Source organism: Heptranchias perlo, chromosome 26 (genome assembly GCF_035084215.1).
Source record: "Heptranchias perlo isolate sHepPer1 chromosome 26, sHepPer1.hap1, whole genome shotgun sequence".
Taxonomy (NCBI): Eukaryota; Metazoa; Chordata; class Chondrichthyes; order Hexanchiformes; family Hexanchidae; genus Heptranchias; species Heptranchias perlo.
This window is the reverse complement of record NC_090350.1, coordinates 29921261-29935419: the sequence shown is the minus strand read 5'-3', so window position 1 is coordinate 29935419 and position 14159 is coordinate 29921261. Positions and strand designations below refer to the sequence as shown.

Here is a 14159-nt window from a genome sequence, read left to right as displayed (position 1 = left end):
CAACTTGCCACGCAAAAAAAATGTAAAACCTAAACATGTACGGACAAGTCTAACTAACGACAGACACTGTTAGATGCCCTGCAGTGAAATCTGGGCCATCAATTTCAAAATCCCCCACCCAACTTCTGTATCTGCTGCCAATGTATGTACTTCTATCCATTCTGGCCCACGTGTGACCCCGCCCCCGGTGATCCAGTCCTCCAAATCGAAGAAATCCATCGCTATTTATGCTTATGCTTCTTCTTTGCTGCGTTGTCCTACATTAAATGTTGTGGGTTTCAAAAGGGCTGCATTGGGGCTAGAAAGGGCTGTTTTTAGTGTGCTTGCCTAATTGGTGGATAAATCCTAAATTAGAACACCAATATATGGGAGATTATGTATGCTATTAGGAAAGTGGATTTAAATTTTTATATATGGATGAGGCTTCATGGTACACGCCTGCAAAAACCTATTTATAGGTGCTACTTTGGTGTTCAAGCCCTCTCTTATTCTAGGGTGCCCAAACTTCTTGTATTTCTGAACTGCATTGATTGTACCATCATGTCTCATTTAGTTAACCAGGAGAAAAATAAAACATTTCCTTGGTTTTCAGGAAATATTTAGTCTTATGAGCTGCAACACAAGACTATAAGGTTCGTGATGAATTGTTCTTTAACGTTTTATCCCATCAGCCAAATGAGTGTTTCATAAACTTATAGCATTAAGGTTGGAGAGTGAGGAATATAGAATGGGCAATCAACTTCAAATTTCTAGTAAAGGGTGTGCTTACAGACAAGGAAGTATGTAACTTTATATAAAAAGGCGGGACTATAATTAGTTTTTCCCTCTGGTGACCAGTCACATACTGGTGTTCAGGTAAGTACACGAATGTAATCAGATCAGTATCCAATCCAGCTGAAAGAATGCTGAGATCTACCAACAACGTCCTCTTCGGAAACCAGGAACTGACAATACCTCCACTTTCACGGTTATCCATTTGTGTCCATTGAGTCGTCATCGTGATTCTTCCTTTCCTGCTCGAAAAAAAGAGCAGCAGTTGAATTGTTTCGAGACGAAAACGTGCGTGATCTCATGTAAATGGAAGAGCCTTGCAAATCCTGGGAACACACACCTCCGGTTAATTACAGACAGGAGCTTTCTGCTGTACAGAAATGATCTTCGACTTGATGGCTAGCAGTTTTAATATAAATTAAACTTCTGGTTTGCATAAGTGAGATAATATAACTGCAAAATGTGGTTGTGGTGGATCCCATTACTAATCCTTTATTTTACTGGTAAGTATTTTAAATTCTTAAAATACTTTTTTGGGGAAAAGGTTTTATTTAATAACCATTTTATTTTAGTGGCAGATTATTATTTAATGCATTCGTTATTTGATCTATTTTGCACGTTTCATTGTGCCTTTGACTATTTTGATTAATGTACTTTTAACTTTACCGATATAAATACATGTGACCAAAGTAACAAAAATCCCTAGTTTATGGGGTTCAAGTAGGTCTCATGCCGTGTCGGAGATGCAGTAAACTTACGGTTGAAGCAAAGATAAATCTAAAAGGAAGTAGTTTTTTAATGTGTGAATATAAAATAAGCAGTAGTGCTGGTTACTTCTGTGTGGAAACAGCATATCATTGAGGAATATAATTAATTAAATTATAGTTGATATGGAATTCCCCATTCCATTGTTATGTGCAAGTTAGCTCCTTCATTAGCAAGATTCCTTTTTTTTTGTGAGGAATCTTGTTAATGGATCCCTCTATTTCTCCCTGATCTCAATGTTAAATACTACTTCCAATCAGTGGGTAATAGGCTGAGATTGACTGTTCTTCGGAAATCCCCTTGTAGCGTGACCCCCTCCCACGGAGAGAAGGCGGAAATCAGAATTCCCTGGGGATCAAAGCTGCAGTCTCGCTGCAAATACTGGAGTATCTTCCTGTTGGATCTTGCTAGAAACATTTTTCAAAGCGTAAATTGTATTAGCTCCAATTTGTTGTTGGGGGGGGGGGTTAGTACAGAATAGCTAGGACCTTTGCAACTTTTAAACACCATAGTTTGTTGTTGAACTTCTCTATTGGATTTGAAAGGGAGTGAAATTGAAACCCTTGAACATTTAGTGATCCAAATTGGTAAATGTTCTTACGGTTTAAAATGTTTTACCTTTTTAGGGTCCTTTGCATTGATTAAGTTGCCTGAACCAAATGGGGTGCTGTTCGATTCTGTAAACTTCAATAATACCCTCCGCTGGACACAGAATGGACGTCAACCCGATGAAATCGTGTATGATGTTCAGTACCGGATGTAAGTTTGATACCGAAATCAAACAGTATAAACAGGGGGGTGGGGAAAAGCAGATAGGAAATTTGGACGGCGGACATATTTACAAATTGTTAAACAGGGTTGTTATATCAAACATGCCACCTTTTCCACTTCATAAAAATGAGTGCATACTTCAACTTGTCGTACTAGGGCCTTTAAATATATATTTTTAAACTTATCAGGTATTGTACTATATTGATATCTCGTGGTACCACTGACGGATGATAGTTGTAAGTTCTGTTCCTCTCAGCACTACTTTACTACTGTATTTTATTGCCCTGTTCAGAGATCAGGCTGGGCTTCACTTTTAACCTGGCACCATTCCAGTGTAGTTGGTCTGCACACTGCCACCTACATGGGAGTTTACAGAAGTTCCAGAGTAACCCTGAAACCACAGTTTGGAGAGGAACTCTGTATATGCTTATAGTTACCCTTAAGGTTACCTTCCCATTTATCCACGTAATTATAAATATATGATATCCTACTGTTACAATAATTGTGTTTAGTATTATTTAAATGGAACAATATTTACTGGGTGTTATTCTAAACAGAAAATATAATTACAGGAAAATGTCAAATATCTATTGCTTAAGACTTACACATACCCGCAGAGGTTATGGGTTAGCTGACATTCCAGTGAGAAACTATTTGGAATTTGGCCCACGTCATAAACCACAGAAATGAATGTTGAATGGTTTGTTCATGAACTGAACCCTCAGATTGGACCACTGCCAATAAACATCTAACTTTATTTAATTTACTTTAGCATATTTCCCACTGCATTGCTCGTGATAATTGGAGGATGCATTACTTTAAAAGTACAGCAGTGTTATAATAATGTATGTAATAATACATTATGATGTAATAATGTATTATTCTGCTGCTAAGATGGAGCTTTGTCTCTTTAAGGCCACTAGATCTAAATTCTATAAACATTCTTGGATCAGTTAGACGGTAAAGTCCTCTTAGGGGCATCTTGTGCTTAATTCGAGGGTGGTTAATTTATCTTTCGATTGGCAGGTAGCTGTAAATCCCTGGCTCTTCCCTAAGGTCAAAAATAAAAGGAGATGACTGGCTTTCTCCATTTTAAAGAGACTGTTTGGCATCTTTTACAACATATATCATCCCAATTGGGTCAGAAATGAAAGCCCCAATTTTAACCTAACCCACCTGGCTATGCCTGTTTTACACCCTGCCCGATTTTACACTGCATTGACTTCAATGGAGCGCAAAATTGAGCAGGGTGTGAAACAGGCGTCCATCCTGAACCCGCCACATTATCACAGGGTTAGATTAAAATCGGGGATAAAGTCTCTGCCTGACCCATACAGATTGGGAACAACCACGTGTTTGACCCCTACTCATTGTTGAGTTAGCAGAAGCAATGGTAGGATCATTAGAATTAGACGTTGTGTCCCTGCGTGAGGGTAGGGAAAAACGGCCAGCGTTCCTGCTCCTGATTGCTATCTTGTGACCCCTGAATCATGTACAGATGATGGGTGATGACTGGTCAGTTGTCATGTTCTCAAGGTTCGTAATCTCTAGGTCAGCCAGCATTTATCAAGACATACACAAATGAATAATGGCTAATTCAGCGAGGTCCAGGATAGTGACCACCATTGTGAGAGTGTCAACACCTTCAGGAGAGGAGGGGAAGAAAGAAATTTGGGCAGGACTAAAGGCTTTTGAAAAAAAAATGATTGTTTGCTTTCTTGATATCCTGGATTAATGCTGAATGATGTAAGGGATCATTGTATCTTAAGATCTCAGATTAATTTGAACAGTGAAATATAGAAGAATTCATTATCCTCTCTATAGTGTGTATATATAGTTCATTTAAGTATATAGGCATTTCACACTTTCTAATTACACATCCTCTCTGTCCCAGAAGTCATACAGAATGACAACCTTTATAGAATTAAGCAATTTGGAATTAAGAGGAGTAGGCTGTATATATATTGACTAAAATACTTCAATTCCTTTTGCAGCTATGGAGAAAAAATATGGAGAAATAAACCTGAATGTCATCACAGCACTGCACACTCTTGTGACTTAACAAATGAGATTGTGCAGGAGAATGACTGGTACTATGCAAGAGTGATGGCAGTATTAAAAAACACCAATTCAACATGGGCCTTATCTGAACGATTCTGCCCATTAGAGAAGAGTGAGTATAATTTCCTCATATACAGATGAGTAGCTTGAATCGTCTTCAACAGCATTACTTTAGTCAGTGCTGAATTAACCATTGGTGATAAGAACATAAGAAACATGCAAAAGAACAGAACTGGAAAATGCTTTTTAGCCATCAACCCTCTTCCACAATTAGCAATTATCCTCATTGTGGATTTTATTCTACCTATATAATGTCCAGAGGGCTAGTTCTGCACACTCACTGATCCCCAAAGATATTCAAGCAAAATTCTAGAATATCTACCTATCCCACATTTCCATTATTAAACCCTGGCAATCTGCTCCTCGTGTGCAATGCATTCCTTAGCCCCAATAGCCTTAGAAACATTTGTTCCCCCAAATTTTTGATGATTGCAGTCAATCCCTTTCCGAACTAAGTATTTATCCAATTTTTGTTTTGAAGGAGCTTAACCAACATGAATTCAATCTGTTCCACGTTTCCTCTACTCTGGGGTGGAAAAAAATCTTCTAATCTCCTCTAGTTTTCCTTCAGTCTTGTTAATGTTAAACCTACATCCTCTAGTTCTATGTTCACAGTTAAATAGACTGCTTATACCTACATCATTTTATGCTTCTCATTTTAAATACTTGGATTATGTCCCAGCTCAATTTTATTTATTTCAAAATCGCAAAAGTTCAATTCTGTAAGTTTTTGCCGATTAATATAAAGCCCTAAATCCTGGTATTGTTTACTGTCCTTCCCTGGAACCATCCAGTAATGCCTTTTTGGAGATTGAGTGCCCAGATCTGCACTCAATCTTCCAAATGTGTCCTCATTAGTGATCTATATACAAGTATACATCCTAGCATTTGATTAGTTTATTGGTAAACAGCTTAACGTTGACTGGAAGCTTTCAGGGAGAGACCAATAATCACACCCACATACTTTTCCTTTTCACTTTTGGATGCCCTTTGTCATGTACGTATTAAATGTTTGCTGTTCTGATATAAAGGTACCTGTCTCTTTCAGCTATAATTGGAGCCCCTGCAGTGGAGTACACAGCAGGCATTCGATCCATTACTATTTTGGTAAATCTACCGAGAGTACCACCAAAAGAGGGCGTGCAACGTTCTATTGAAGACATTTTTGCTGTTATTGAATATGAAGTGCACCTTAACCAATCATTAAATGAAATGGTAAAGTATGCTGCCATTTCAGTTAAATGTAAACAGTAATTTCAGTGGAACTCATGCTGATGATCTGCGCTTGAAGAACAACTTGTCATATTTTTATTTTCAGGTATTTTATGCATCGAATAAAAGTGGATATTTCAAAATTGAATTGTTGGAACCCAATACTAAATACTGTGCGACCGTGCAACTTAGCTTAAGAAAGGGAATCATTTCAAAAAAGAGTCAACTTGCCCATTTTTGCATCCAAACTTTGCAAGGTGAGAATGTTTGCAAATAGGATTGTGCATGTAATACACTGCTGCTCCTCCTGGCCCCATAAATGGAAGTTTTATACTTTCCTTGGAGAGCTTCTGCTGTCTGCAGACCAGCTACAAACCTGCTTCAGCCTGACAGGAAAGTCATGGTGGTTTCCCTGCTCAGGCCCCAGTTAAAATGCAATTGGTGTCTTGTTGACCTGATAGGTCCCCGATTTGGATAAATTCCTGAGGTCCCCTCCTGTTTTAGAAGGGGCATCTCATCTGCATGCAGAACCCTCCAATTAGAATTGAAAGTAACCTACTCATTTTTAATTGCCCACCCGCCTAATTTCCGCATTGAGATGGTACGATGAATGAATGAGTGCGGCAGGATATAGTCATAGCTGCAGTTTCCCCAATATGGTGAATTTTTGGATTCTGCAGTACCATTAGGGGAGTTATTAAACTATGCACTTCAAAGAAATAGAGTGGAAATGAGGGAGGGTCAAGTGATTGTGGGACACTTTTGTGATCCTCCTAGTTACTGGATCAAGAACAGTATGGACAGATGTCTGTGCGTAGTTTGCATGCATATTAATTTCACCAAGGAATGGTGCTCGGCCTGCGAAGCCTAAAAAGATAGCTAAAATTAAATAAGTTTGAAAAGTGTGGGAGAGGAGCCAATTGTACTATATTAATAAAAATGCAGCAACTCCAGAGTCATATCTTGTAAAATTATGCACAGTATCTGATAGTTCAATTACATATCTGGTCCCAGAGCTGCATGAATTATTAAACTATCACTGAAGGAGCAAAGAGTTGTGATTGTATGAATGTAAACGTTGAAATCAAAAAGTAGTTTATTGTGTTATAGTAATTTATTTTAATTTACTTTTGTAGAAGGAACATTGACCATCATTCTACTGGCATTTGTATTCTCTGGAGCAATAATCACTGGAATATTTTGCTATGTGGCATACAGTTACATAAGTCAACGCAAAACACTACCACAATCTTTGGTATGTTCTGCAGTTTATATTTATCCAGAACTGAACAGTGTTTTTGTACTCTTAAAATAGGTTACACAGGAACATTAGGCCATTTAGCCCCTTGGGCCTGCTCCACCATTCAATTAGATCATGGCTGACCTGCACCTCAACTCCATTTTCCCTCCTTTGCTCCATTTCCTTTGATACCCTTACCAAACAAAAATCTATCTATCTCAGTCTTGAAAGCTCCAATTGTCTTTGCATTCACAGTCTTTTGGGGGAGAGGGTTCCAAATTTCTACCAATCTTCCTGATTTTGCTCCTGAATGGCCTAGCTCTAATGTTACAATTATGCCCCCTTGTTCTTGATTTCCCCCACCAGAGGAAATATTTTCTCCATATCTACCCTATCAAATCCTTTTAACACTTTAAACACCTCAATCAGATGACCCCTCAACCTCTTAGGTTAGTAATATTTGAAAAAAAGTGTTTTCCTATGCACTAATAGGAGTAGTTGTTACCTCAATTTTTTTGCATTCATTGTGAGCATGAAATGTTCCTAGGTCAGGTATAATTTGGATTATATGTAGGATCAAGTTCATAATTCTTTAGAACTTTTATAATAAAAGGGATCCTGAACATTTACCTGAGGAAGGAGGAAGTCTCCGAAAGCTTGTGAATTTAAAATAAAATTGCTGGACTATAACTTGGTGTTGTAAAATTGTTTACAATTGTCAACCCCAGTCCATCACCGGCATCTCCACATCATAATAAAAGGGAGCAGATCTTCAGACTTGCTTTTTTAGAGAATTATATATTTGGTATGACACAACCCTGATTCTAGACTAATTGAGGAGCTCACCAATTTTTCCCTCATAATGCAAACAGGAAGGGGCTTAGTGATTTAAATTTATTAGCTATAGGGATGAGCACACTAGCTATGGTTCAAGGTTTGATTCAATTCCTTCCTCCAAGCAGTAGGTGTCTGAATTCAGACAGCCACACAAAACATTCACTAGCACATATTTTGTAGTCTAGCTTTAATATGTCTACAGTTGTTGAATATCTTAGGCTAATTATTAATATTTTGGTGATCTTAAAGGGACATGTTTTTAGTACAAATTGTTGCCATAAAGTTTTGAAGAATAAAACCAGAAAATATTCTCCCCTCATCAGCAAGCTGCAATACTCAGCATTAGTTGCTCGGTGTTGATTTTTATTTTTGCTCTAAGATCAGCATTTAGAACCATGAAGGATGCTAATCCACACTGCTAAAATGAGAGTCACTTATGTGACAGCTGAGCTGCTCCTTATAAGCACAAAGAATTAGTAGGGCAAATTTCCAGCAGAGGAAAAAATATAACTAGGAGAAAACATTGTCCTCTATATATAAAAAAAAGTTTCTGGGGCACATTTTCAACATAATGATCACCATTAAAAATTTTTGACTGTTGATCTAAATATTTATAAACTATTGAGATATCCAATTCACAAAATTAATATTTACTTAATGTGTGTACATGTCTTAATTACAGAATTTGGACCAGATCCTATCACGTAAGCATGCCTTGTTGAAACAGTCTCCACCAACACTGCAGCTGGTCATCAGTTATATGAAGAAGAAGGATGCTTTTCAATTTGAGCAAGTTATTCATATGGAAGATGTCGATTTTTTAAAGCTTGCTTCTAATGAGACAGAGCAAAATATGAAACCAAAAGAGTTTACCGTGGCATCACAGTTAGGTACCTATGCACCGCAATGTCATACCAGAATACTGCAGACAAGCCTACCAAGTGCCAATGATTGTGAAATTCAAAGTAATTCTCCCTCCAGGCCAGTTGATAATGAATGCTTTTCACCGTATTGTGCCCAGGCCACTGATGGTCTGTCAAACAGCAGATGTTCAAGTCAAAATAGTTCACGGGCACAGACTCAAAATTATGGTACAATTCTGCATATGACATCTCGGAATTCCACCAAGTTAAATACAGATCCAAGACTGGACCGATTATCCAGTACACAGAAAGTGCCTTTAAATGCATTACAAACAGTGAGTGAAGACCTCCTTTATGATAATAGAGACCTAATGTTACAAAATGTTCTTGGATTGGTAATACAGAATTTAGAAGTGAAGGAGGAAAAACCAATACATTTGCCACCATTTCTAACATTACTTGATGACAAACAACAAATGCACCAAACTAATTGGAAGGAAAACCAGCCAATAGAAATGCCATTGTTGCTTTCATTGAAAGATGAAAATCAAATACAGCTGTCATTGTTCCAATATGGACAACAAGTGGAGAGCCAATCTTTTTTGTCATTGTTAAATGACAAAGATATTTCATGTTTGCAATCTGAAAGAATGAATGATCAACCAACAGAAGAAGAATCCTTAACAGAAGTTTTGCAAACTGACCTCAAAGATGGACAACTAGTAAAGGCATCACCTTTCTGTCCACTGCTGAAGAGTGGAGAATTCACTGGACTGCTACATGTGAAAGCTAAATGGAAAGATGAGAACGAAAGGCATCTGTTAACTTTCCATTCATCAATGAGGGAAGGGCAAACTTTACCATCAAATACTACAATGGAAGGTGGTAAACTTCTTGACGATTGGGAAATACAAGTTCACATGGACGAATAGGTACCCAAAGATGCAATGTCTATCTTAGTTGCATATGTAACTGGGCATGGTTTATGTTGAAGGATAAAAAGAAAAAACATAAAATTCTGAAAATTTGAAATTAATACAGTGAATTGTATTTTCAGCATTTAATCAGTATCAGAAAGAAAAATGGAGGTGGCATTTTGGCTAGAGTCCTTCATCTGTTCTGTTCTGATGAGTTCCACATGAAATGTTAACATCATTTTCTCTGAGATATGGATTGACCTAATGTGTACTTCTAGCATTTTCTGTTTTTGTTTTACACTCAAACTTTCATCTTAATATCTTTGGAGTTTTTTCTCCTCTGGACAGGTCTAATTTTGCCCTGCATCTACTGTGGGTGGGCACAAGGCCTAATCCACTGTTAATCCTGATTTCACTGCAAGTGTTGCCCAGAGATGAGCCTTTCTTCAATTATGATTGAAATATATTTGTAACAATAGGATGGTAGCAACTAAGGATGTTTGGAGAGAGGAACATCTCCGTTCTACTGTCAAAGCTCAGACTATTTAGGTCGCCTGAGTGGAATAAGTGCAGGTACCTTGCTTTTAAAAGTATAGTGAAATTACTACAGGTAACAAGTCTGATAAAGGGACTGAGAACTCGATTTTAACATCATTAACCTCTACCTCAGCTATTGAATTTGAGGAAGATATAATATAAGTATATATTAAATTCATGAATAAAATCTCTGCCTTAAGTGTTTGAGATTTCATTTTTTAATGGGGTTAGTAAATACATTTAGTATCCTTTTTGTAAGCATATCTGTTAAATTGACATTTTACTTGTAAGGTCTGTAAAGACTCTTTTTATTGTACCACAATGCTCCATCCATCCATTTTAATATTCAACCATGCTTCATTTTGCTGACACAACTATCTACTCTTTATGAATGAAACCTCATAACAAATGAAAAAAGTCAGGTTTGAATTTTAGAGAAGTATAACTTGCAAATGATCAAAACAAAACTTATCAAAGACCATTTAACAACCTACAGCAGGAGTGTTCAAGTTTTTTTATCTTTGTAGAACACATCGATCTGTACTATGGAGCCTTAGTGTGACATATAAATATCAAATCCATGTTCACATATATTTGTATATATCTCAAGTTGCTGATATTAGCAGATATTGATGTTCTGATTTAGGATTTATTCACCGATGAGGTAACATTGCTAAAAAAATAAACCTTTCCAAACCTACAGGCCCACAAAATTCAAACAGAACAAACCAGCAAATAAGAGATATGGACACAAATAGAACTGAATTGGCGGGGCTTTGAGAGTCAGATTGCCAGGGCATGTAGCCCTTGGGCCGTATTTTAAACACTCCTAACCCAAGGTATAATTGTCACCACCAATGCAAATTAAAGGTATTATGACATGGAAGATTGGACAAAATCACGTGGTTAATTGTTGTGTGATTGTTATTTTGCAAATTTTAGAATAGCTCATGCCAAAGAAATGGAGGGTCAAGTTCATTGGAGGACGCAAAGCAGGCGACAGCAGATTGGCCGCCCATTATACACCCCACCCGATTTCCCTTTCCACTGACTTGCATTAATTTGCTTCGTAATTCAGGTCCACCCTCCTAGAATAATAGAAATTACAGCATAGGAGGAGGCTATTTGTTTCAACATGCCTGTACCAACCATTCTTATTGATCAGAATTCAGGTAATGTGAACATGCAAGTTCTTTTGTTGCAACAAAGATCTTGTTTAAGCTAAATGTTGTACAGCATCAATAATATGAGCCATACAATGTATAAGAACTATTAATTTAATTCTATTGAGTTGTAAGAAAATATAATTGGTATTGCCGCTCAGCTACTAATGCAATTAGTTTTTCAAATTTGTAACAAAAATGCTTGTTCTGATACATTGAAACTGCATGTCCTAATTTACCATCAGTATAAAAATCAAATGACCTTTGTTTATCATCTACCTATAAATAAGTTAATGATCAAAGAATGTTGGACTTTAGAATCGTTTCTTTAGTATCGTACTCTGAATTTAGCAAACTGTGAAATAGATGAAATCATTTTATGATAGTTTCTGAAATACTCAATCAAATGGATGAATAAAGATGATTATTTTGAGAACCCTCAGAATATGCCTTTTACTTTGAAGTCCACAAACTGATGACCCCTTGAACTTGATTGATTCTAAGCACGGGTTCTGTTGTTGGAATCATTTCTATTCTGATAGTGTTGTCCTATTAGATCCAAAGGGCATAATTTCTGTCAGAGCTCTGGTGTCACGTATTGAAGCAGAGATATTATCCACTCATCCGATAAAGTGTTGAGACATTGGGCTCAATTTTAAAAGGGCAGCAGGATGGTAGTGGGGGGGAGCAGAGGAGACAGGGGCATTCTGGGAGAAGTCGGCTCAGTCACCTCCACTGAACAGTGGGTAGCAGAAGAACTGGTGTCGAGGAGCAGTTAAACCCGAAACACTACACTTGTGTTTGCCTCCCTCCCTCCTCCTCTAACCAAAAAAAAAAAAGAGGCACTGTGAGGAGGGCAAGCAAGTTGACTCGGAGGAGGATCGAGCTACTGCAGCTGCTGGAGGCACGAAGTCACAGCCAAAAGGTAAGTGATTGGCTGGTGACTGGTAAGTAGTTTTTCTTTTTTTTTTGACATTGTAGTTGTTGTTAAGCTAACTTAAGGGTTAAGTCATGGCAGGAGATCCCAGACCCGTGTCATGTTCCTCTTGTGGGATGTGGGAATTCAGGGATCCTTCCTGTGTCCCTGGTTCCTTCACCTGCGGGAAGTGTGTCCAGCTGCAGCTACTGTTTGACCACTTGACGGCTCTGGAGCTGCGGATGGACTCACTTTGGGGCATCCACGATGCTGAGGAAGTCGTGGATAGCACGTTCAGTGAGTTGGTCACACCACAGATAAAAATTACTGAGGGAGATAGTGAATGGGTGACCAACAGACAGAGGAAGAGTAGGAAGGCAGTACAGGGGTCCCCTGCGGTCATCTCCCTCCAAAACAGGTATACCATTTTGGATACTGTTGGGGGAGATGGCTCACCAGGGGAAGGTGACAGCGGCCAGGTTCATGGCACCGTGGCTGGCTCTGCTGCACAGGAGGGCAGGAAAAAGAGTGGCAGAGCTATAGTGATAGGGGACTCGTTGTAAGGGGAATAGACAGGCGTTTCTGCGGACGCAACCGAGACTCCAGGATGGTATGTTGCCTCCCTGGTGCAAGGGTCAGGGATGCCTCGGAGCGGCTGCAGGACATTCTGGAGGGGGAGGGTGAACAGCCAGTTGTCGTGGTGCATCTAGGTACCAACGATATAGGTAAAAGACGGGATGAGGTCCTACAAGCTGAATTTAGGGAGTTAGGAGTTAAACTAAAAAGTAGGACCTCAAAGGTAGTAATCTCAGGATTTCTACCAGTGCCACGGGCTAGTCAGAGTAGCAATGACAGGATAGCTAGGATGAATACGAGGCTTGAGAGATGGTGCAAGAGGGAGGGATTCAAATTCCTGGGCCATTGGAACCGGTTCTGGGGGAGGTGGGACCAGTACAAATTGGATGGTCTGCATCTGGGCAGGACTGGAACCAATGTCCTAGGGGGAGTGTTTGCTAGTGCTGTTGGGGAGGGTTTAAACTAATGTGGCAGGGGGATGGGAACCGATGCAGGAAGTCAGTGGGAAGTAAAGTGGTGACAGAAACAAAAGGCAGTAAGGGAGAGTGCAGAAAACATAACCGGACAGATGGTCTGAGAAAGCAGGGCAAAGACCAAGGGAAGTCTACATTAAACTGCATTTATTTCAATGCAAGAAGTCTGATGGGCAAGGCAGATGAACTCAGGGCATGGATGGGTACATGGGACTGGGATGTTATAGCTATTACTGAAACATGGCTGAGGGAGGGGCAGGACTGGCAGCTCAATGTTCCAGGGTACAGATGCTATAGGAAAGATAGAGCAGGAGGTAAGAGAGGAGGGGGAGTTGCGTTCTTGATTAGGGAGAACATCACGGCAGTAGTGAGAGGGGATATATCCGAGGGTTCGCCCACTGAGTCTATATGGGTAGAACTGAAAAATAAGAAGGGAGAGATCACTTTGATAGGATTGTACTACAGACCCCCAAATAGTCAACGGGAAATTGAGGAGCAAATATGTAAGGAGATTACAGACAGCTGCAAGAAAAATAGGGTGGTAATAGTAGGGGACTTTAACTTTCCCAACATTGACTGGGACAGCCATAGCATTAGGGGCTTGGATGGAGAGAAATTTGTTGAGTGTATTCAGGAGGAATTTCTCATTCAGTATGTGGATGGCCCGACTAGAGAGGGGGCAAAACTTGACCTCCTCTTGGGAAATAAGGAAGGGCAGGTGACAGAAGTGTTAGCGAGGGATCACTTTGGGACCAGTGATCATAATTCCATTAGTTTTAAGATAGCTATGGAGAATGATAGGTCTGGCCCAAAAGTTAAAATTCTAAATTGGGGAAAGGCCAATTTTGATGGTATTAGACAGGAACTTTCAGAAGTTGATTGGGAGAGTCTGTTGGCAGGCAAAGGGACGTCTGGTAAGTGGGAGGCTTTCAAAAGTGTGTTAACCAGGGTTCAGGGTAAGCACATTCCTTATAAAGTGAAGGGCAAGGCTGGTAGA

The 14159-nt window shown here is 39.1% G+C and overlaps 1 protein-coding gene across 1 annotated transcript; it reads left to right on the top strand.

Moving 5' to 3' along the window:
- The first annotated feature begins 895 nt into the window (after positions 1-895).
- LOC137342637 (interleukin-22 receptor subunit alpha-1-like) lies at positions 896-11626 on the top strand. The gene is made up of 7 exons (XM_068006673.1): positions 896-1274; positions 2163-2295; positions 4302-4480; positions 5477-5643; positions 5747-5897; positions 6777-6895; positions 8400-11626. Exons 1-7 carry the CDS (start codon positions 1232-1234, stop codon positions 9510-9512), a joined length of 1905 nt encoding a protein of 634 aa, XP_067862774.1. The 5' UTR covers positions 896-1231; the 3' UTR covers positions 9513-11626.
- The last annotated feature ends 2533 nt before the right edge of the window (positions 11627-14159 follow it).

What these genes read in the sequence shown, in the direction of transcription:
- LOC137342637 (XM_068006673.1), top strand. Translation starts at nt 1,232, where the DNA reads ATGTGGTTGTGGTGGATCCCATTACTAATCCTTTATTTTACTG. An exon ending in ACCAATCATTAAATGAAATG is followed by an intron (nt 5,644 to 5,746) that starts GTAAAGTATGCT and finishes TTTTATTTTCAG; the next exon opens with GTATTTTATGCATCGAATAA. An exon ending in TTGCATCCAAACTTTGCAAG is followed by an intron (nt 5,898 to 6,776) that starts GTGAGAATGTTT and finishes TTACTTTTGTAG; the next exon opens with AAGGAACATTGACCATCATT.